The following is a 23,694-nucleotide window of genomic DNA, read 5'->3' as shown; positions in this document are numbered from 1 at the left end:
CAGCAGTTTTTCTAAGGCGCTCAGGGTGGATTCCCCTCCTCTTCACGTGATCCCGTGAGGAAGGTTAGACTGAGCATCCGCCTAGCTCACACTCACTCAATAAGCTTCAGGGCAAAGTGAGAAGTAGGACCCCAACTCTCCTGAATGGAAGCACAACACTCCAGCCACAACGCCACCCTGGCCTGGCACCCAGCGCAATACCACACCTGAGAAAGCAAGCACAGCTGTGCTTACCTGGAAGTGTGTGTGTGTGTGTGTGTGGGGGGGGTTTGTCAGGCCCTTAAAGGACGCAGTGGCCCCGGCCCCTCCCACACAAAAGTGCATCCAATCCCCTGATGCTTTTTATTGCTTTATATGCACACATTTAGGGATAACTGAGGTATTTATTTCACAGAGAGCTAAGCCAGCTAAATAATGTCTCATCCAAATCACCTCGCCCCCCCGCCCCCCAAATAAACAAAAACCGTCAATTGATTTGCATCTTGACTGAAATCATCTCAACCTGATGGGAAAAGATGGTCGCATTTTGATCCCCATGTAGGGGAAGAAAGAGAGAGAAAGCGGGGACGGGACTGCTGCATGGCAGAATAAACCCTTCTCTCCGTGCTGTGACCAGCCTCGAAATTTGTCTCCTTGCCCAGGAACTACACCAGGAAAAACCCTTCCACGGCCTCACAGAGGACTAGCGGCTCTGCAAAATGGATCCAAGGGCTTGGGAAAGGAATATCCCATTGGATATTGGGCATGTCATGAGTGGAGCCGGTTGGGGCTGGGGGTCAGACCAGATGGCCTTGGAGGCCCCTTCTGACTCATGCTGTTTCTATGTTTCTAGGATGGAAATAGCATGACTGGAGTATAGCAACTCGCATATCTCTATGGCTTAAAATTCCCATCTTCCCTCAGCATTAGCTTCTGATGGGACTCGTAGTTAAACCATCTCGAGGGCCCCATCTGGTGCACCTGTGCTTGAATGACAAATCAACCAGCCAGGCAACGAACGAATGTATTTCCTTGTGGAAAGGTAACGTGTCACGGGGAAATTTGGATGCTGGGTCGGATGCATGAGATGGAGACAGCTTGAATGTTGGGCTGACTTCTGGAAAGCCTCTTCAGACCCAGTGAGGGACAACAGGGGCAGAGCAAAATCCGGCATGGCCATTGATCCTCGGAAGGCAAAACCGGGAAACCACAGGCGAGATTGTGGTTGTGTGCCGCTCAGAAGTTGGAATACACGCCTCGCAATTGTCTGAGAAGCAGAGGATGGGGAGCCCAGGGACCGCTGCTTCTGTGCAAGTACGAAAGGATCCCCCTGGTTTTGTCCTGGACCAGGGCTCTCCAGGCAGAGCAGGTCTTCAGTGGGACAGGAACCCCGATCCACATCTCTTTGTCCAGAAGAGAGTCCCGTGGAGATCAAATAGAGCTAACTGGCCCCCCTCATTTCGGCAGCTCAGCTGAAAGCGTCTATTTATTTATTATTTACTTATTTCTATATTAGAAGCTTTTCTATCCTGCCCCCTACAGATGTCTCGGGGCGGCTCAGCATTGACTCAGCTCGAAGCCAACCCTCGTGCCCATTGCACTTAACAGATGGAGAACCTGGCATTCTAGGGCGGCTGTTTCCTTCTGGGGAAGCAAGGCACTCTGCCACTCCTTACGACTTTTGGGGTCCTCCAACTGGAATGATGTCCTTGTCCCTCCAGGGGAAGATGGAGAGAGGCGCAGCACTGAGTCTACCCGGTCCTGTAGGCCAAGAACGGCTAGATGCCCCCCTCATTCTCTCCATCCCTTCTCTGGCTCAGCCTAAGACTGGTAGCCACCTTCCTCGGCCAGTATTGGTCCCCACTAGAAATGTGAGCAACCAATCGCTTCCTTCACGGGATCATGTACCCTTTGGTGCAGAGACATTCCACACCTTTTGATTTTTCATTGGTTGCAAACATGCATTTCTTTCAGGTGGTTAAACCTTCAGCTTCTCACACTTTCCTGTGTGTCATGGCTGCACGGAGGTTTCAGGTGACTGGGACTATGATGGGAGAGAGGCGATGGGGCCAAGTGGGATGATGGTGGGGACTGGATCCATGTAAAGGGAGGCACGGCACTGATGGGGAGTCTTCCTTGTGCCGACAGGTTTGGTGGCTGCCCATCAACCTGGGCTTTGGCCCCGAGAAGCTCCTCTTAAATGCCGGACCTCCCTTATCCATGAGGGAATAGTGGATGAGGCAGCCAATTGGAAACATATAACCAAGAAGAGGGAGAGAAGAGGGAGGACAACAGTCCCTCTCTGTTGCGTCTGCAGGGTGACCTGGTTCAGCATCAGGATAGACTTGGGGTTGGGTTGAGGGGCTGCATAAACATTCTCTTCATGAGAGCCCCATCTCTCTTGCCAGGCATCCTATCCATTCACCATCTAGCTGGGGCCAACAGGACAGACTGGGGGTTCTGCCAGTCTGCTGCCTATCCTGAAGCTCGTCTGTCTCTCTGCCTGAGCCGACAGAGAGAGCCCTGGAGGAGATGCTGAAGTCCCCCAGGCTGTTGGTTCTGGGAGATTTTGGCATTTCTACTGAGGGCATTCCAACTGGGTAGCTCAGGATTTCATGGTCTCCACGATGACCATGGGACCATTCCAGAATGTCATTGGCTGAGACATGTAGCACGGACTACACCCTTGCTTCATTTGGCTCCATGGAAGCGTGAGGGACTTGGACTCAGCCCTTCTGTCATGGTCAGATCACAGCCTGCTGAGATTCGGGTTGACGCTGGCTCTTCTTCTCAACTTCAGCCACCTTCCTCCAAGTCCCAACTCTGAGGGATGCTTGAGTGGTGACAACAAGGGGCAGGGCTTTCTCTGTGGTGGCCCCCGTCTGTTGAACAGCCTCCCCATTGCAGCCCACCAGGCACCAACCTTGCCATCTTTTCAATGCCAGGTTTAGATAGCCCTCTATCCTGGGACTTTTAAAGATTTCCTTGGCTATCCATTCCCTCTTATGGGGTCATTTTTCTTGCATTGTGTCATGGATTGTTGTTGAGCACCCAGAGACTTATGGCTATGGGGATGAATAGACAGTTATACACCTGTTTCTGGATGGATTTATGGGTGGTGCAAGTTTAGGGGCCCTGGGCAACATCTAGACACCCACAGATAAGTTTTTATTCCCAGCTTCAAGCTCAGAAAATCAGTTTGACTCAGAACTGGGCATCTCTGCTCAGACCATCTTCTCCTTGAAGGTGGGACAGAGAGAACTGCACCAGCCACTGGGGTGGCAAAAGAGACCTCCAGGAAGGGGTTTAGGGGGCGTTCCGGGCAGGGGAGGTGAGCTCTGCCACCCAGATAGGACTTCCCCGACTTCCCTTCCGGAAGTGCTACGAGCAGGCTGCCAAATACGGCATCTAGTGGCTTTGCAGAGCAGGATGAGCGCCAAGGCAACCTTTCCACTCTTCCTACTCGGCTGAGCGGGGGGGAAAGGTGCCCATACAACAGATGGAAACTCTTCTGGGCAATCTCAGCAGATGCGTGCAGAGTGTCCTTTTCCCCACTAGGTGGTGCTGTCAAGTCTGCCAATTGCCACCGTCGCTTTCGGTTCCAGCTGGTCGCTTGCGCTCGTTCAGTCACGCTGCATCTCAGGCCGTGTGTTGGAGCCGCGCAACGGTGCAAAGGATCCTTCTGGTTCACTCCCTCTGACAACACAACTTGTCCCTTTTACCCTGGGAAAGGGCGGATGGTTGGAAGGAAGACAACTTCCCACTCCATTCGGGGCTGGATCAAGAGTCCTCCATTTCGGCCGGCAAAAATGGCCATCAGGGCCCTCTCAGCGCTTGTCACTCTCGCTTCATTCGGTAAGTAGAACATTTCCTCAGTCTTCTTGCGGTTCAGCGCCTGCCCATGCACTTGGCAGGTCTGATGTTTTCCAAAGTGGAAGGCTGATCCAGAACTGGGAACTGCTTGGCATCGCTGTCCCTTGAGCCTGGCCGAAATTCAGGGCGCTGCGTGGGATTGGCCAGAGGAAGCAGCTCCAAGGATCAAATCCTGACCTTCCTTCATGTGCGGCCCCCGCATCTTGCGACTCCCGAGAGCATCGATTTCTGTTTGGCGCACCCTATTTTGAGAGATCACAATATTTCTCTTTTGAAGATGGGAAGAGCCCTGCCAAATCTGTCCAGAGGTCCACCTAGGCCAGTGTTTTGATCTCACAGTGGCCATCCTGTTTTTCCTATAGCAATCCCAGGAAGAGGGCATCAGGACCAACACGTTCTGTAGGTGTATATTAATCTGAATTTCAGAAAAAGAAAACCATTAAAAAGGAAGATTTTTTTAAAAGTATGGCAATTAACTGGATTTCAATGTGTGAAGAACAAATAGAAGGGGTTAGGATGTTCTCAACAGGCAAAGAAATGGGAGAGTCAATGTGGATTAGGGTGCTTTACTGGGACTCAGAAGATTTAGTCCCCCCCACCTCAGTAACTCTGGACAGTCACTGCCCCCCTTCAGCCTGTTCTACCTCACAAGGTTGTTGTGAAGAGAGAACGGAGAGGAGCAGCAGCAGTATGTGAGCTGTCCTGAGTTTGTATTTAGGGAAGAAAAAGGTGGAAGTGTTAATGAGACGGTGCTGGACCATGCCATGTCCCATAATGAGAAGAATTCCAGCTGAATTTCCACAATCCTCTTCTGGTTCACAGGAATCCTTCAGGGCAATGCTGAGATCATCCAAGGTCCTGTTGAGAAAGCTTCGGAACAACAGAAAGTGGACCTCCAGTGCCAGCACCCCTCTATTTCAACTGAAACTATACATTGGTACCAGCAGCTTCCTGGACACGGCCCTCGATTCATTGCATCTGGATACCAGGGAGAGACAAGGAGCTCGGTTCTGGAAGGGGTTTCCTTGCATATCCCCGCAGACCGAAAGAGCAGCACCCTCTCCTTCGCCCGCGTCACCCTGGCGGATTCTGCACTGTACTTCTGTGCTCTGAGGGACACAGTGTCGCATCCTGCAGGCTCGGCTGTGCAGAAAGCCTCCCCTTCTGGCTCTCGGTGCCAGAGGAATCCCTGCTGGGGCGAACAGAGACCTGCTGGGCTCATCCTGCCCAGGGAAGCCCTTCTCCAAGGGGCGGAACTGCCTTGGAGCCTTCCTGGACCAGGGACGGCACGGCCAGAGCAATCCATGTGCGGAGCGGCTGCGTATCTCCCAGTTGCGCTCATTGCCGCAGTGCACCTGTTACCACCTTGAGTTCTTCACTTCCCAAAGGTGGAGACTTGTGTGAAGGTGGGGACCGTTTTACAGCCCCCTCTCCCAACGGAAGTAGAGTCCCCATGCTTTATGGATGCTTTGGAGTCAGTAAAATAAAAAGCTATATAAACCCAGCGACCTGTGTTCAATCAGCTATTTTTCGTTTGTTCGTTCATGTCTGATCTTCTTCTCCTGCCACCGTGGCCACAAGGACTCCAACACGAGCGCTGAGATCTCCTCCTCCGTGGAAAGCAACCTTTGGGCTGGAGAAGCTTCTCCCCAGAATGGGGCAGCTGCACGTCTGTTTGGGTGGAAAACAGGTCTAGGGAGCTTCACAGCCAACCCTCAGTTAAAGAGATGCTGGTAGTGAGAGAGGTGGCATATCAATACTTTAAATAAATAATAAATAAAGCATTATGATTTTAATGTTCTGAGCTGCCTGGAGGCCCAGCACTGGGATCGGCCAGCTCTCAATGGCAAGGACCACAACGCCAACACCGCACTGATGCTTTCTGCCAGTCAGGGGGGCTCATCCACATTTCTTCAGGCACTGCTGTTTCCCTTTGCTGGTTTCCACTGCTCCTTCCTCTGATCTCAATCCAGCTATGAGTAGTATAGCTGGATAATATCTGAGTGTATAACTCAGATATTAGAGTTATACTATACCTTCCATCCTTTCCAATGAACCCACAGGGGTTAAAACATTTTTCTTCCGCTACATGTTAGCAAAGCTCCCTTTCTGATCTCAGAAACAAAATAAAATGCTGCCTTCTTGGCCACCGTCACCGGAACATAGGCGCCGAGATCTTCTCCTTCTCTTGGTGGAGGTGGCTTCTCCTCAGAATGGGAAATGGGCAAGTCTTTCTGGGATGGAAAGTGGGACTAAGGGAGTTGAACAGTCAGCCTCCAAACTGATTAAAGCTTCTGCATCGATCTAAAAATTCCCAAGCCCAGATACCTAGAATTTTCGTGATATTCCTGTGTGGAATACCTGTAGTACCCCGATCAGGGTCCTGGGCCAGCAAGGTACATAAAGCAGGTATCACGGCCCATTCTGCAGACAGGAATGTCTGGTGCTACGGTTCTAGGCACATTTGGACAGAGAGAAATGCTACATCGCCCAGCCCGCCCCTGGAATCCATCACTCCATCCCCCTCGATGTCAAGAGGATTTCTCTGAGCCCGGACGAACTTGTCCCACTGGGCTTTAGAGAACTAATCCTGGCCAACATAGTTTTGATCCAAGGAAATATTCTCTCTGTGTGTGCTTTGAGGCCGTCTGCATTCGTTTGGGCTGCTTTGATGGAGGCCAGGGAGGCTGGGACCCCACATCGGGGGTAGTGGGTGCCAGTGCTCAGTCTGAATGCTGGCCTGGTCCCCACACTGCCAGAGCCCACCAGAATCAGGGGTGTTTAACCCTCCCAGGAGCCACACCTGCTGGGTTTTGGGGTGCTTGCTTATTGGGTTCCGAGCTCACATTGCGTCTGTGTCTTCAAATGGCCAGTAGGGGGCAGAAGAGTCATTGCCAATATCCATTCTGCACTCTCAGGCCACCCGTTCGTTTCCGCTAAGGGCTGTAACCAAAGCATCACCCAATTTTGGACAGGTCTCCTTCCCCGCCACCCAGAACCCCAAGATTCACCAAGCAGAATGAGGCGTAAAAGAGACAGGAAGGCTGCAGGCCTATTCAGTAGCCTTCTCTGAAGCAGTGCCTGCCAGTGGCTAGAAGTTCAAAACTTCCCAGCATGCACAGACAACGCATACAATGTACATGGTAGTCCACAATTCTGGAAGACACCAGGATGGGGAGGGCTGCTTCATCCATCTATCTGAGGTCAAGGCCCACCGAATTCAATAGGTCTCATTTCAGAATAGACAGCATAGGACCAGACTAGTACAAATACCGTTCTCAGCATTCAGAGCATCTTCTGAGCCTACGCATGAGTTTTCAATGCCAGAACTGGACTGACTTCACCTGATCTTGCACACAAAAGTTTGTCCAGCTGGAAAAATCTTCCTGTTTTTGCTTTTTTTTCTGAACCAGTGGGGAGTCAGTGGAAAGGGTTGTAGATTCACAGCACATCTTCCAGTGATCGCGATCAGCCTTCTCTAACCTCCTATTTTGGCAAAAACTCATCTCCAGTGGAGGCTGGTGGCCCCAGTCAGTGGGGTGGTGTATCCACTCTGGTTTGTCGGCAGAGCTTTAGGAGGAGCTATCTGTGGGACTAATAGGTCTGGCGCCCTGCATAGCTCCTCTGATATTCAGGCTGAAACCCAGGGTGAATATATCACACCACCCTCTTTGAGATACCAGCTGCTGGTCCCCTTGCTTCTTGGCTGCAATCTTGCTACACTCCCCACTTTTTGATCCATGCCATACATTATGGGTGACCTGGAGAGTCCCCCCCCCCCACTACCACCATCCTCTTGTTTGTTTTCCCCCAACCACACTTGCCTTCAAAGTAGAATAATATCCCCTTGCAGAGCTGACACCAAACAGATCTTCAAAAGAGAAACCCACAAGTGCTTTAACCAGCATCCGGAAAGGGAAGGAAAAGTCTTGTAAGGACCATCTGGCATTCGGCTGCAGAACATCTGTTTTTGGTAATAAGGTTCCCACAGCCTCCTGGATGAGCAGACTAATTGCTGAGGATTCATCTCAACCAAATCCAGATTGGGGTAGATTGGATGAAGAAGGGGGTCTCACACTGCTTTCCTATCAGGGGTGCTGTTCTCTGGTTCTGCTCCCCTTTGGGTTAGGGTCAAGAAACCCCAGGTTCCTGGGCCCAGAATTATCCTCTCTTGGGCATCCAAAGCAAGCAGTGCATAAGAACACCGAGTGGTGCTTCTTGCAGGTTGTCTGGATGAGAAGGGATTGTAGGGGAGGGTTACAGTTGGGGGGAAGCTTCAGGTTCAGGTTCTGGCTAGGAAATCCCCAGTCCTCTGCTTGTCCAGGGCCCTGAAGACAACCTATGTGGGCAAAGAAGGTGAGTCATGATCGTGAACTGAGTGACTGCATCGTCCATGCATTCCTTCGGAATAAATATGGGTTGTGGCTGGTGTAGGGGCTGCAGGGAAAATCTAGGGTCAGGTTGGGAATGGGTTCAGGTTAGGCAAACTTGGGGTCTCTCTGTCAGGATCATCTACTCAGTTACTCTGATGAAAATGAAAAAGTAGGAATTGTGGTAACGTGGATGCAAAAAAGGGTTCTCCGAGGACACTGTTCTGGATCGACTTGGGCTTCTTGGCCAAACCAACCTTAAGAATCTTAACGTTCATATCATTTCAGTCCTGGAATGAATCGATGCATCTCCCGAATCAATCGGAAAAGAAGTCAGTGATCCAAGCAAAATGGGATTCTGCTGGAAGAGCAGAAATATTTATTTATTTATTTAGAACATTTCTATGCTGCCCCATTCGCAAAAAGCCTCGGGGTGGCTTATAAAACAAATAAATAAGCAATCATACAAATAACCTTAAAAATCCAGAGACATCTCGGCATAAACATAAAAACCAATAAATAATCACAATCTACAATTAACAATTAAAATAACTTTTAAATAAAAAGGTCTTGGCCTGGCACCAAAAAACAAATAACAACGGTGCCAGGCGGACCTCTCTGGGGAGCGCATTCCATAGTTGGGGCGCCACTGCAGAGAAGGCCCTCCTCCGGGTTCTCACCCTCCTAATATCTTTCACAGAGGGTTCCCGGAGAAGGGCCTCTGCTGCTGATATCAAGGAGTGGGAGGGCATATATGGACGCAAGCGCTCCTTTAGCTAACCAGGTCCCAAGCCGTTGAGGGCTTTATAGGTGGTAACCAACACCTTGAATTGCGCCCAGACTTCAACGGGAAGCAAGTGAAGCTGACGGAGGACTTTGGGTATGTGAGAACAACGCCCAGTCCCCGTCAGCAACCTGGCAGCTCTATTTTGCATCAATTGAAGTATCCAGACCATCTTCAAGGGCAGCCCCACGTAGAGCACATTACAGAAATCTAATTGGGAAGCCACCGACGCGTGTGTCACTGTTGCCAGGCAATTGTTCTCCAGGTAGGGACGCAGCTGATGGATCAGCCGAAGCTGAAAGAAAGCGCTCCTTGCCACCGCTGTCACCTAAGCTTCTAACGACAGCTCTGGGTGGAAGAGCAGTCCCAAGCTGTGAACTCTGTCCCTCAGAGGGAGTGCAACCCCATTCAGGACAAGGTCCAGGTCCCCTCCCCCGAAGCCTGAACCACCTACCAACAGGACCTCCGTCTTGTCTGGATTGAGCTTCAATTTTGAGTCCAGGACTGCTCAGGGAGGCATTTGTGAGCTTAGGCCCGGTAAGGCCGCCATCCGAAGTGAAGACACAGTGAGAGGAAGCCCATTCAACTGTGTTGGGAGCATCACTGCTGAAGATTGGAATGGATTGGGCCCTGTACCAAAATGTGGCATCACGGTTGTGGCATTCTTGGTCAGGGCCCTCTTACAGGATACTCTGTCCCCTTGGCCCTCTCCTCCGGTCCTCCACCCTGATCGGCTGATGTTGGAACTTCCAATCTGATGCTGAGGCAAGACCTAATGGTGCCAAATGGAACCGAGCATCAGTTCTTAGAAGGGGGACGGTCAGCTTAGAACTTGTGCCTCCTCGTCTTAGCCTCCAGTGAGACTTGGACAGTATACAGGAGGCACGCTAGGCAACTGAACCACCTCCACACGACTTGCCTCCGCAGACTTTTGAAGATCTGGTGGCAGGACAAGGTGCCAGACACAGAGGTCCTCTCCAGAGCAGGCCTGCCATCAGTTCACACCCTGCTGATGAAAGCCCAGACACGCAGGGCAGGGCATGTTGCAAGGATGCCAGACCACCGCATCCCCAAACAGCTCTTCTATGGTGAGCTGTCTCAAGGAAAGCGATCGCATGGGTGACAAAAGAAGAGATACAAAGACACGCTGAAAGCCTCTCTCAAGTCCCTGGTTATCGACACCACCTCCTGGGAGACCCTGGCACAAGACCGATCGACATGGCGCACGCTGATCCACCAAGGCTGCCAAACTTCTGAAGCCAGAAGGACAACCATAGCACAAGAGAAGCGAGCACTCCGTAAAGCCAGAGTTGCAAACGCTGCAACAGTGGTGCCCACACATGTCTGCCTGACATGTGGCAGAACACTCCGTGCCGCACTGTGGACACACCGTGGACAACTCACAACACGTTAGATGTCAAGGTCCTCATTGAAAACGATGGACGGACATCATTCCTTCAGAGAGGTTAGACTGCAACGCTTCTGGGGCCAGATGTGGGGCCCCTTGCCATGCCCAGCCAGGCCTTCCCTGACAGCGCAAGCAGGAAAACCTGATATCGTCTTTGATCCTCGGAAGGCAAGAACAGGAAACCACACACGAGATGGTGCTTGTGCACAGCTCAGGAACGAAATGCATGCCTCGCAGTTGTCTGAGAAGCAAAGGATGGGGAGGCTGGTGAGAAGGATCACTGCCGCTTTGCTTCTGGTCGTCTGCACAGGTAGGGAAGGACGTGAGCAATGGGATCCCCCTGGACTGGTCATAGTCTGGGACTCTCTAAGGAGCGTGTGGCTTCGGTGGGACAGGAACCCCAACCGAGGCACAGAAGGGAGTCCCATGTCAACACAAGATCCTCCAGGCTGTAAGCCTCAGACTGGAGCTGATGGGCTTGTGTTGATTGTCCATCAGATTGTATCCATTGCCAAAACATACTCTGTCTGTCTGTCTGTCTGGCCATCTGACTTCTACTCATCTCCCTCTTTGGTCTCTCTTCCTTGCTAATTTCCTTCTGATTTTCTCTCCATTTCCTTCTGGAGGCTGGGCAAGCTGGCTGGGACCTCGCCGTTGCTTCTGCTTTCCTTCCAGGTGTTTCAGGCCAAGAAACCGTCAGCCAGGAGGACCAGCTTGTTTCTGTCAAGGAGGGAGAAGCCGTCCACCTCAAGTGTGTCTATCAGGGGAATTCAGGTGGCTTGCAGTGGTACAAGCAGACGCAAAGTGGCCTGATCCAGTTCAAGACTCAGCTCTTTGCCACTAGAACGGAATCTCATGGCCATTTCAATGTCAGCCTGGACCAAAGCGAGAAGATCTCCTTCTTCTCCCTGAATGGAGCCCGATTGGATGATTCTGCTGTCTACTTTTGTGCTTCTCTCCACAGTGCTACAAGGCTGCATCCTGCCCATCACAAAACCTGGAGGGCATCATGGAAGTTGTGCAGAAGCAGCTCTGGGCTCATACTGCCTCTGGGGCCCTCCTGAACTCAGACAGACTCATTGGCTTCTGCCATAGATGGAGCAAAACTCAATCCTTTGGCCACCTAATGAGAAGGAACAACTCAGTGGAGAAGACCCTGATGCTGAGAACGATGGACAGCAAAAGGAGAAGGGGGCAGCAGAAGATGAGGTGGCTAGATGGAGTCACTGGGGTGGTGGGTGGAGGACTGGGGTGGCTTGGCTGGACTCCGAGGGATGGTGGAGGACAGGAGAGCCTGGAGGAATGTTGTCCATGGGGTCGCAATGGGTCAGGCATGCCTTTGCAACTAAACAGCCTAGATGGAGATGCAAACCCGTGCAATGGCCCCTATGAAGAGCACCGAGAGCATCTTGTGTTGGTGCAAACACAACCAAGGCAGTTGGATCTGGGTGCCGGGCTCCCTTTCTGATGCAGAGTCCAGCAGCAAGCCTCAGCCATTTTCATATACACCCAAATGATGTGGAGCAAAACTGCTCCTCATCCCTAAGGACCACGGAGACAGAAGTTCCTCCTGAGAATTCCATTACTGGGATGCATCCAGCCCATTGCAAAACCCACCACAGGTGGCACAAGAAGAACAAATGCTTTGTAGAAGTTCAAAATCTGTACTGGAATCCATATACAGAATTTTAAAAAATTGATGTATGGAAATGTACTTGATGTGTCTGAAGGTAAATGTGTACAGAACAAACCTATGACTGTTTCTCTGTCTCTCTCTGTCTCTCTATTTCCCCCTTCCTTCTCCTCTTCTCTTTTTAAGGATATATAAATTCCACTGCACCCCTCATGGGAATATTGAAGAAAATGAACTAGAACCCACTAATTTCAATCTCCCTATTCACTTTAAAAATAAAAAACCACACATAGTAGATTTGCTTGAGTGGTTTATTTGGTTTAATCCAACCAAATTCTTTTCAGGAGAAGAACACAGTGGGCTGAATGCTTGAATAGAACGTAAAGAACTGATTAGATGTTTTTGTACCCATGGCGGCTTCTGCAGTATGGACATATTCTACCCACGGGGGCCTTCACCCCATCCTTGGAAGTGGGCCTTCGCCCCACAAGACATTAAGTGTGCCTTGCTCCAGGGTCCTCCATGAACTGGAGCCACCGCCGTCGTTGTTCTTATCATCACATTGATATCCCGCCTTTTCCTCTCTTGCAAGAAATCAGAGGTGGATTACAGGGTTTCCTTCTCCATTTGACCTGCACAACCACCCCGTGAGACAAGAGAGACAAGAGTCAGTGACTGGCCAAAAGTGGTGCAGTGAGTTTCACGGCCGAGCGCAGCAACTAGAATCCAGATCTCCCGAGTCCCCACTTAAGCACTCTGACCACTACTCCAGACTGCTCTTAGTGGTCATGGTTAATATTTTGATGCTGCGGATGGGTTGTATCAATATTGAGCCCTTCCCCCAAGGGGCTCATGGTGGCCTATACAATTCTCTCTGCTTTCCTCCACTTTGCCTTCACAACAGCCATGAGAAAGAACAAGAGAAACTAGTCCAAGGTCACCCTCTGAGATCCATGGTGAACTGGAAAGTGTGACATGAGCACCTCCTCATTCTAGTTTGAGACTCTGATGCTACCCAGAAATAAGTTCCATGGCTTGAGGAGGGCTTACTGCCAGGTGGTGAGTGCGGTTTTTGGTTTCGGTGGGAGGACGTGAGCTTCTTTTATCCTGAAGGCCAAATTCATTTTCAGAGAAGCTATCCTGGGCTGAAGGGACAGAGCTGAAGGTCACATCAATGGGGCCAAAGATCCTCCCCCAACATGCTACCAGCATCTTTTAACTTAGAACGTAGGAACTATGGCCTTTGGAGAAGAACGGGGAAGGAAGAGTGACCTGGCGAGAGGGGAAGGGGTGTGCCCTCCTGGGCAACCATGGCTGATGCTTCCAATGGCTGGGGCTGTTGTATCCACTCTGGATTTCAGCCTGAACTTTCCAGGAGCTGTTTGTGCTGCAGAACGTATTTTGAGGATAAGGTTCAGCACCATGAAAAGCTCAGGTTGAAACCTGACGTACCTCAAAGGCTGTCACAAAGAGGAAGGTCAAGATCTCTTCTTGCTAATGCCAGAGTGTAGGACATGGAATAATCAATTCAAGCTGCAACAACCCAGATTCAGGCTAGAGATCAGGAAAAGCTTCTTGACTGTCGGAGAAATACGACAGTGGGACCAGCTGCCTGGAGAGGTGGTGGGCTCTCCCACTCTAGAGACATTCAAACAGAAACTGGGCAGCCATCTGAGTAGGGTGGTGTAACGCGGTGTCCTGCAACAGCAGGGGGTTGGACTCGGTGGCCTTCATGGCCCCTTCCAACTCTGCTATTCTGTGATTCTATGAGCCTTTGTAGACGCATGCAGAGTGCCTCTTTCCCCACTAGGTGGTGCTGTCAAGACACACCAATGGTAGCCTCCTCATCCGATCCCCCAGGCCAGGCAGCTGCCTGGTCGCTGGAACAGCTGCCAACCTCCCCTGCATGCCAGTCAAAGTCTCTTGTGCTCATTCAGTCGCGCTTGTCTCAGGCTGGAGCTGCAGTAACCGTGCCCTGGAGAGCCGGGGCTCGCTCTCTCTCTGACTCACACAACCTGTACTTTTCACTCTGCGAAAAGGAGGAAAAAAGGAAGAAAATTCCCTCTCCACTTGGGTGCATATAAGAACTTCCCATTTCAGCCTGTCATAATGGCAATCCGGTCTGTCTCCATCATGCTGACACTTGCTTCGTTCGGTAAGTAGAACTTTTATTCCGGGCCTTCACGGGCTCCAGCAGCATTGCCTGCCGTGAATCTGGAAGTCCAATCCATGCCAAGAGTAGCTCCTGAGCAGAAAAGGGGTATTGCTTTGCTTTGCCTTACTTCATCCGAGGCCTGGAAGAAATGTCAGGTTCTGCATGCGAACATATTGCGGGAAACTACTCCAAAGATCAGATGTTGACCTTCGTTCATTCATACTTCTGTATGCTGGGAATCCTGTGAGTGCTGCATTTTTTAGAGATCAAAACGTAGGAAGAGGACTGGGTCTGGATCTCAAGACAACAGCAGTATACAAAGAAAATACTTCTTAAACATCGCAGTGATACAGATTTCAGTGTTTGAGGATCAAAAACTAGAAGTTGGGCCATTTTTGATAGATGAAGCAAGGAAAGAGGCAGAGTGGCTTAGAGTATCGTACAAGGACTCAGGAGATCTGGGTTCTAGTCTCCAACTTGGCCACCAAGATCATTGGACGGCTTTGGGCCAGTTATTATACCTCAACCTATCCTACCTCACGGACTGTTGTGAAGATGAATTGCAGGGAAGGAGGACAGTTATATAAGTTTCCTTGGGTTCGTTACGGTGGGGAGAGGGGGGAAGTACCTGCATATAGAGACAATCAATAGTGAAATCGTAGGTCTGTGCACATCTAAGAACCAGAAAAATTCCAGCTGATTTTCCCCAGTCTTGTTTTGTTTCCCAGGAGTCCTTCAGGGCAACGCTGAGATCATCCAAGGTCCTGTTGAGAAAGCTTCAGAACGACAGAAACTGGACCTCCAGTGCCAGCACCCCTCTGTTTCAACTGAAAATATACTTTGGTACCAGCAGCTTCCTGGACACGGCCCTCGATTCATTGTATCTGGATACCAGGGAGAGACAAGGAGCTCGGTTCTGGAAGGGGTTTCCTTGCATATCCCCGCAGACCGAAAGAGCAGCACCCTCTCCTTCGCCCGCGTCACCCTGGCAGATTCTGCACTGTACTTCTGTGCTCTGAGTGACACAGTGTTGCATCCTGCAGGCTCGGCTGTGCAGAAAGCTTCCTCTTCTGGCTCTCGGTTCCAGGGGAATCAGGAGCGGGCTGAGCTTCTGCTTCTTTCAGCCCTGATTAACTCGTCCCACTGATCTTCAGAGGACAAAACCCGGAATACGGTCCGGAGGCACAGAAGGCATCCACCAGAGCCAGTGTGGTGCAGTGGGTAAGAACATGGGAATGGGGCTCAGGCAGTCCGGGTTCTAGTCCCCATGCAACCGTGGAGCCAACTGGGTGAATTTGGGCCAGCCACAGCCTCTCAGCCTAGCCTACCTCACAGGGTTGTTGTAGTGGGGATAAGACGGAGCAGGAGAAGGAGGATGCAATCTTCCTTGAAGTCTAGGTAAAAAGGTGAGGGAGGGGGGTAGAAATCCAATAAATGAATAAATAATTAAAGTTGAAGCAAAGCCAGCCCGGGACTGGCCAGAGCATGGAGGGGAGACCACCAGAGAACTTCGTGTCGCCACCTTGAGTTTCACAACAGGAGAATCGTGAGGTGCAAATATTTATTTATTTATCGATTTATAGCCTGCCTTTTTCCTACAAAGGGCTCAAGGCAGCTTACATCATTCTCCTCCCCCATCTTATCCCTAGAACAACAACCCTGTGAGGTAGGCTGGGCTGGGAGTCTGTCACTGGCCCAGAGTCACCCAGTTGGCTCCATGGCCGAGCGGGGACTCGAACCCAGATTGTCTGAGTCCCAGTCCCACGCTCTCCACCATTACACCACACTGGCTCTCATAATATAATAAACAAACAAACCAGCAGTCCTGGTGATCATAGTCTCAGTCCAACCCAATATTCTGTCCATGCATGCGCTGAGATATTCTGCATTCAGTGTTCCGAGGGCTGCTTTGCACATCGCTGGCTCACTGGAGTCTGTGGTGAGCTGCAGCTTGTGGAAGGCTTTGTGGGGGCATCTTGCAGTGTAGGGGCTTTTCTGTCATAGTTCCATCTGAACATGAATCTGGTTCTTTGGCACTCAGAGTTTCCAGCCTTCTAAATGCTGCAAGGGTCACTTCTGTGTGGACTAAACAACAGGCTGGTTTGGGGCTCTGTGAAAAGATTTTTGACCCTCTCAGGAGCCACCCCTGCTGGGTTTCAGGCCGACTGGACTGTGGGGTGCCAGCGCTGTAGAACCTGAGCAATGCTACCCCGGGCCACCAGGGGGCAGCATTGCCATGGCAGATTTTCTGGCCGCCTTTCATTTTAACTAAGCGATTAAATTGTCGACATAAAAATGAACAAGTTATGTTAACCTCTCCTCTGTCCTTGCAACTTATTTCATTTTATCATGCAAACATGGATGGAGATCCAGCTTGTCAGATCTGCTTTTGCAATGAGAACCCCAAGATGCATCAAACAAAGTCAGCAGTGAAAGACACGGCAAGACTGCATTCTTTGACACAAGCATTCCCCAAATCTGAGCCCTTTGAGTGTGTAGGTCTTTTTTTTTTTTTTTGTTTAGTTGCAAAGGTGTGCTGGACCCATCACGACCCCATGGACAACATTCCTCCAGGCTCTCCTGTCCTCCACCATCCCCCAGAGTCCAACCAAGCTCATGCCCACCACCCCAGTGACCCCATCCAGCCACCTCATCCTCTGCTGTCCCCTTCTCCTTTCGCCATCTATTGTTCCCAGCATCAGGCTCTTCTCCAGGGAGTCCTTCCTTCTCATTAGGTGGCCAAAGTATTTGAGTTTCACCTTCAGGATCTGGCCTTCAGGGTTGATTTCCTTTAAGATTGACTGGTTCGATCTCTTTGGCTGGTTTATTCCCACCCAGTGTAGTCAACGTGAATTATGGAAATTGTAGTCCAAAACTACAGGGCGGGGAAGTCTGTTTAACACAATTGTCCTGCGGTGAGTGCCACTGAACTCAATAGGGCTTACAAAGAGATGTTATAGGGATGATAGACATTATAGGACTGCAGCAGTAGGAATAAGCATCATGGTACTTCAAAGCACTTTCTGAGCTGAAAAATAGGTTTTCAGCACCAGAACTGAATCACCTAATCCTTTCACACAAAGTTCACCCCTGGTTTCCCCAATCTCTCTTTATTCTCCAGCCTAGTTTGGCTGGTGGGAAAACATATTTCTGCTTTTGTTATTTTAAAACAGTTGGGATCCAGGAGAGAACCCTTGGAGAGCCACAGAAAAGCACCCAAAGATCTACCAGTAGATTGCAATCAGTCTTCTGTCCACCACTGTTTTGACCAATGTCAGCCTGTGGTGCATCCTCTTTGAAATCCTTGCACCACATAGATTCAGCACCCGGGACAGGTCTTTGTAAAGTTCAGACTAAAACCCGGAGTGGATACACACCCCACTGATATTGGGGCCCCTGGTGGCAGCCTCCCGTCTCTTCTTGGCTGCAAGTTTGTACCCTGTCCATTTGTTGATCCATGTCACAGATTATGGGTGGTCCTAAGAGTCTCCTCCCAAGACCACCACTCTCTCATTGGTTTTCCTCCAAACCACACTGACCTTCATGGTTTAGGGAGTTCAGAGGTATCTCCTTGCAGGGCTGACAGTGTACAGTTCTTGAGAAGAGAAAACCACGGGTGGTTTAACCAGTGTCTGGAAGGGGAAACCAAAGACTTGAAAGACCTGCCTGGCTTTGCACAGCAGAACAGCTCTCTCTCCTAACAAAGTCCTCCCAGCCCTGTGAATGAGAAGGCATCGTTGAGGACATATCTGACCTCAGTCCAGACTGAATCAGGTTGGAGCCAGATGTGCCGATGGATCAGCAAGATCTTTGCAGCAGCCTTTCTTTGGTTGTCGGTTTTAACTTCAAGTGAGTCCCTTCTTTCTTAATCTACAGTTTTTGGAGGGGATGGGAAGTATCCATTGGAGGACAGCTTTGAGATGGCTTCTTCTATTTCTGCTTCCTTTGGGATATCAAATCTCTTGGAGATCATGGGCTGGATCTAGCCCAAGTCAGACTTGTTGTAGATCCAACATCCACCACTATTTTGGACTTAAGGTAGTTATGCCTACACGAAGTCGCATGTATTCCAGTGGTATCTTAGTATCTCTTAGTATCTCTCAAGCTCCATTCAGCCCTGCAGTGTCCTCCTCATTCTCTCACCTGAGTTTGCTGGTCAAAGGATGTTGGCATTTCTTCCCTGGTCTGTGTCCTTTCTGGCATTCTTTCTCTGCTTCACAGAGCAGAGTATGTCCTGGAGAACTGTTTTTTGTTCAGCATAATCAGTGGGTTCAGTTCAGACTTAGTGATACATCAGATAGACCCATTAAAATCAATGGGATTCAGTTTAATCGCCACTGATTTTAACTGGAGCATGGGAAAATGGGAAACTAAGATATACTGAGTTAGAAGACGTGGTCCATGCGACTTGTCAACTGATGGAGAGCTGCAGTGGCTCTCTGGGGTTCAGGCAGGAGTTCTTCCAGGCTGACCTGGAGAAATGGAAGATTGACCCTCAGACCTTCTGCATGAAAAGCGGGTGTTCCTCCCCTGAGTCAAAGCCCTCCCCCAAAATAACAATTGATCCAATGAAGCGGGCTGAGGGCACAATAGACCACAATGAAGCTGCTGGCCTTTCAGTGGTCCTGAGAGTTTTCCTTTGCTGGAACAAAGTCTGGATCCCAGCCAATGTGCCCAGTTCAGTAATTTCAAGTGGGGTATTAGAAGAGTAGTTTGAACGAGAAATGTATTTGATGCTACATTTAATCATAGCAGCGAGGATTGCGCTTGCTCAATACTGGAAGAGTGAGGAATTACCCACTGAGGAACTGATTTTAAAAAAGATTCTGAACTGTGCAGAAATGGACAGATGGACTCTATTACTGAAGGAGAAAGAAGATACTGACTTCTATCAAACTTGGGACCTTTTTTATGATTGGCTGGAGAAACGAGACTTGGCTTAGATTTAAAGATGTTTTTAATTTTTTATAAATTGATTTGAATTTGATTATAGAATGTTAAAAAGATACTTTATAGGGGGCTGATGCAGTACGTCCGATGTTTTTGATGATTGATGATTTTGATGATGTGATGATTGATGTTTTTAGTTTAAAAATTTTAATAAAAATCTTTATATATATATATATAAAAAAAAGAGTAGTTTGAAAGTGGTGGTGTCCACAGTAAGTGCTCAGGATCCAGCAATGCCTTGCCGTCCATCCATTCCAAGATCCAACACTCCACGCTTCCAACAAAGGCTGGACCATTAAGTACTGCTGCAGCATTGCCTTCTTGGCCTCTTTCCATTGCCTGTCCACTCTGGTGAGCTTCTAAAATCCAGAAGGAGCCCATGATCTGAGCATGACGATACCTCCACCAGATAACTTTGCCCGCATTGCAATAACTTTGATCAGAGGTGCACCATTTGTACCTTCATGAGATGGTCTGCTCGTATTATTTTCAAGAATATAACAGCCATATTTCTCTTCTCCTCAGAAGCAACTATGGGTGAATTGGTGACCCAGACTCCACGCTTGCTCATTGTCAAGGAAGGAGCACCGTTACGCATCAATTGTACCTATGAATATGGTGGATACCCAAATCTCTTTTGGTACACCCAGCACCTTGATGGAGGATCTCTCCAGTTCCTGCTGAGAGAGGAGCCTCAAGAAAACATTCAGAAGAGAAAGGACGGGTTCTTTGCTGCTCACCTCAAAGAGGAAAAGTCCTTCCATTTGCAGAAAGAAAGCTCTGATTTGAGTGACTCGGCTGACTACTTTTGCTCCTTCTCAGCACAGTGGTGAGAACAGGAGGCGGAGCGGGTTAAAAACCAGCCGCCAAGAAGCACTGAGCTGCGATTGTTAGGACTGTCAATTCTCAGTGCTCACACCTATGCCCTTGACTATTGCTCATTGAATCTTTCAGTGTAGCTAATCGAATCTTTCAGTGTATATAATCTTTCATAATACGCATAATAATATATTATGCTCCAAAATGTACACCTTCACAGACACTGTTTCAACTTGGGTAAGCACCAACTTTCTCCACCTCAGAAAGCTTTTTGAAAACTTAACTTCCAACTCATATTCTGTAGTGTAATTTACACATAAGTAGTCCTACTGACGTGTTTCTCTAGAGCAGTGGTTCCCAAGCATCTCTGTTTTTCCTTCTTTTCCCAAGTGCTTTGCATAACATAGCAGGTTTGGAAATGAAGAGAAAGCATGTTAAATATAACAAAGAAAAGAATAAAACGATTATATGGAAATATCCCAAATGAATTCTTTTGATTATTCCCAACGCTATGCAGTACAGCCCCAGGAGTCCAATGATGTGATTCATTTTCTCGTTGGCTGCTTGGGTGCCAACTGACAACCAAATAGTTGGCCTCGCATTTTCGTTTTAAATGTTCCCAGCAATCTGCCACCACTGCTGCTTGTCAGCACTCTTGGCTGTGTGCTCCCAATTCCAACAGCATTAGCCTTACTGTGATGGTGGTCAGGGATGGTTTGGGCTTCCCCTACAGCTGGGCAGTTGGAAATGGGGTTTTCCAAACTGGGGATCCTCCAGCATGCCACGGATCCTTCCACAGAGGTCTAGCAGCCCAGAGCCAGTAGCCTCGTGGAGTATTTTTTTAATAAGTACTCGTGGAGTATTTTAATTAAATAATCAATAATTACTTGTGGACCACTATGAAAAGGGATCCTTTGTGGAACAGTTTTCTGATCCTGTTTTTTACTATCTGCACAGGGCAAGAAGAATTACAGTTCCACAGTGGATCCCTTTTCATAGGCTTTCTAGAATCACAGAGTAGTGGAGTTGGAAGCGGCCAAGAGGGCCATCGGGTCCAACCTCCTGCTCTTGCAGGGCACTAAGTTACACCATCCCATTCAGATGACTCTCCAAACGCATTCTGAATGTCTCGAGTGCAGAGCTCACAACTTCCCCAGGCTGTTCTCAAATTAATTTTATATGACCTGTCCTCCGTGGCTGGCTGGAGGATTCTGGGAATTGTAGTCCAACCCATTTGGAGCACACCAGGTTGGAAAGGCGTTATCTAAATCATTTTGGCTTTTATTCATTGGAGGGCACTAGAGAGGATAAATTTTGGACGGTCAACAGTGGAACTTGTTCTCATCACATCACCTTCCCCCACTCCAAACTAAACGCAGTTGGGAGGAGAGAGAAATAGAAATCGAGCAAATAGCTTGTAGGAAAAATTCTCTGACCCCTTCCCTATATGGCCCCAATCCATCACCCATGGGGCACCTAAAAAGAGGCAAGCGAGCAAGCACCCACGGTGTGAAATCACAGATTACCTGCCTGACATTCTGAAGACAGAAGGAAGATCCAGGGTGATCTTGCTAAACTTGAACACTGGACTGAAAGCAACAGAATGAGATTCAATAGGGACAAGTGCCAAGTCCTCCATTTAGGAAAAATCAACCAAAGGCATCAATACAAGATGGGGAATACGTGGCTCAACAGAACTGAAAAAGAAAAAGGTCTTGGAGTAATTGTGATAGGCTAAACATGAGACAACAATGTGATGCAGCCGCCAAAAGGGCAAATGATATTTTAGGATGCATTAATAGAAGTATTACTTCCAAATCACGAGAAGTAGCAGTTTCCCTATACTCCTCACTAGTCAGACCTCATCTGGAATATCGTGTCCAGTTCTGGACACCAAGATTTAAGAAAGATGCAGGGAAATTAGAAAGGGTATAGTGGAGGGCAACAAAAATGATCCAGGGTTTGGAAACACTGCCCTGTGAGGAGAGACTGAGAGAACTGGGCATGTTCAGCCTTGAGAAGAGAAAAGTGAGGGGGACATGGTAGCACTTTGTAAGTACCTCCAACGCTGTCACAAAGAGGAAGGTCAAGATCTCTTCTTACTAATGTCAGAGTGTAGGACATGGAATAATCAATTCAAGCTGCGACAACCCAGATTCAGGCTGGACATCAGGAAAAGCTTCCGCACTGTCAGAGCAACACAACAGTGGAACCAGCTGCCCAGAGAGGTGGTGGGCTCTCCCACTCTAGAGACATTGAAAAAGAAATTGGACAGCCACCTGAGTGGGATGGTGTAACTTGGTGTCCTGCAACAGCCAGGGGTTGGACCTGATGGCCTTCATGGCCCCTTCCAACTCTACTCTTCTATGATGCTATGATTTAGGACTTCTCTCCATGAGGTGTTTACTGTCAGTTCAGGATTCCTCACTCTGTGGTGACCCAGTGCCCATGGGCCCGGGTACCCGTAGCCAGCCCTGGAGTCTAGCAACCTCTCAGTCCCTACATACGCCTGGCCCCTTGGGAGTGTGCTCTCAGGGATCCCACTGGGATCTCTTGGACTGCGCTTCTTTCCAGCCCTCTTGAATTTGCAGGGGAGAAGATTTTGCTCTGCAGATGGTGTGCAACCTGGTTTTGTGATCACAAATGTGGCACAGTGTTTGGTGATCCTCTGTCCTTCCGCTCTTACAGTGCTCAGTCTGAGTTTTGGTGAAAACAGAAGAAAAGAATCAGACAAAACGCACAGAACCAGAAAAAGCACCGGCACTTCAGAGCACAAAGCCACAAGCGATGTAAAGTAGCAAATAAAGTAGAAAAACACACTCTGGTTAGGTACAGCTCTTTCTACAAGATTCCTTAAGAAGCTGAGGTCTCTGCAGAGTAATTCCTATGGTGCCTGGATCAGGCCCTCCCTCTCTTTTCAGGTGACCGATGTGCTGGGAAGAATTGACGGCAAAAGGAGAAGGGGATGGCAGAGGATGAGGTGGCTGGATGGAGTCACTGGGGTGGTGGGTGTGAGCTTCGGTGGACTCCGGGGGATGGTGGAGGGCAGGAGAGCCTGGAGGAATGTTGTCCATGGGGTCAAGATGGACTGGGCCCGACTTTGTGACTAAAAACAACAACAACAAATATCCAACCTTGTGTACTGAAGCAAGGACCTCTACCTTCCTTTCCTTTGGGCTTCCCCACACCTGGATAGAGATCCCCAAAATAACCATTATTATCATTCCATTGCATTTCTATCCCACTTCTTTCCTCTGACGAAGAACCCCAAGGCAGCTTCCATAGTTCTCTCCCCAATATTTTTATTATAGGTTTGATCGTCCTGCAGATCTCAAAAGCAGGTGCGAGGCCTCCTTTCTCCACCAGATGGCCCTAGAGAAGACTTCTTTCTCGGAGGATGCTTCGTACTCCCCAAGTCCGTCTTCGAGCACACACAACAGGGCTTGGTGGAGCTCAGAAAGATACAGCCTTCGCATCTCTGCTTTTGGGAATTTTCTGCCTATCCATGACCTTCGAGGCAGTCTCAGGAGCTTTGCTCATTCCGTGGAAGATTATCTTTGGACTACTTCTCCTATGTAAGTGCGAATGTTAGAAATCTTTGCCGTGAGGAGCAGAAAAAAAAAGCTCTTCGACTTTTGCATTAATTTGTCTGTCCCATGTTGTTAAAATGTGGATAAGGAAATTCTAGTAGCAACACTAGTAGTATTGCTGCAGCCATTATCA

The 23,694-nt window shown here is 49.2% G+C and overlaps 2 gene segments (V, D, J or C); both read left to right on the top strand.

The window, feature by feature from the left end:
• Nucleotides 1-10,636: 10,636 nt before the first annotated feature.
• Nucleotides 10,637-13,266, top strand: LOC123018906. The segment is given in 3 exon segments: nucleotides 10,637-10,681; nucleotides 11,041-11,377; nucleotides 13,178-13,266. Coding segments are annotated over 3 exon segments (471 nt in total).
• An 820-nt stretch (nucleotides 13,267-14,086) lies between these two features.
• Nucleotides 14,087-18,714, top strand: LOC123018905. The segment is given in 3 exon segments: nucleotides 14,087-14,202; nucleotides 14,931-15,221; nucleotides 18,653-18,714. Coding segments are annotated over 3 exon segments (399 nt in total).
• The last annotated feature ends 4,980 nt before the right edge of the window (nucleotides 18,715-23,694 follow it).

The sequence above is a fragment of the Varanus komodoensis genome, unplaced genomic scaffold (assembly GCF_004798865.1).
Source record: "Varanus komodoensis strain SLA01 unplaced genomic scaffold, ASM479886v1 scaffold119, whole genome shotgun sequence".
Classification (NCBI taxonomy): Eukaryota; Metazoa; Chordata; class Lepidosauria; order Squamata; family Varanidae; genus Varanus; species Varanus komodoensis.
This window is presented reverse-complemented; position numbering and strand designations above follow the sequence as displayed.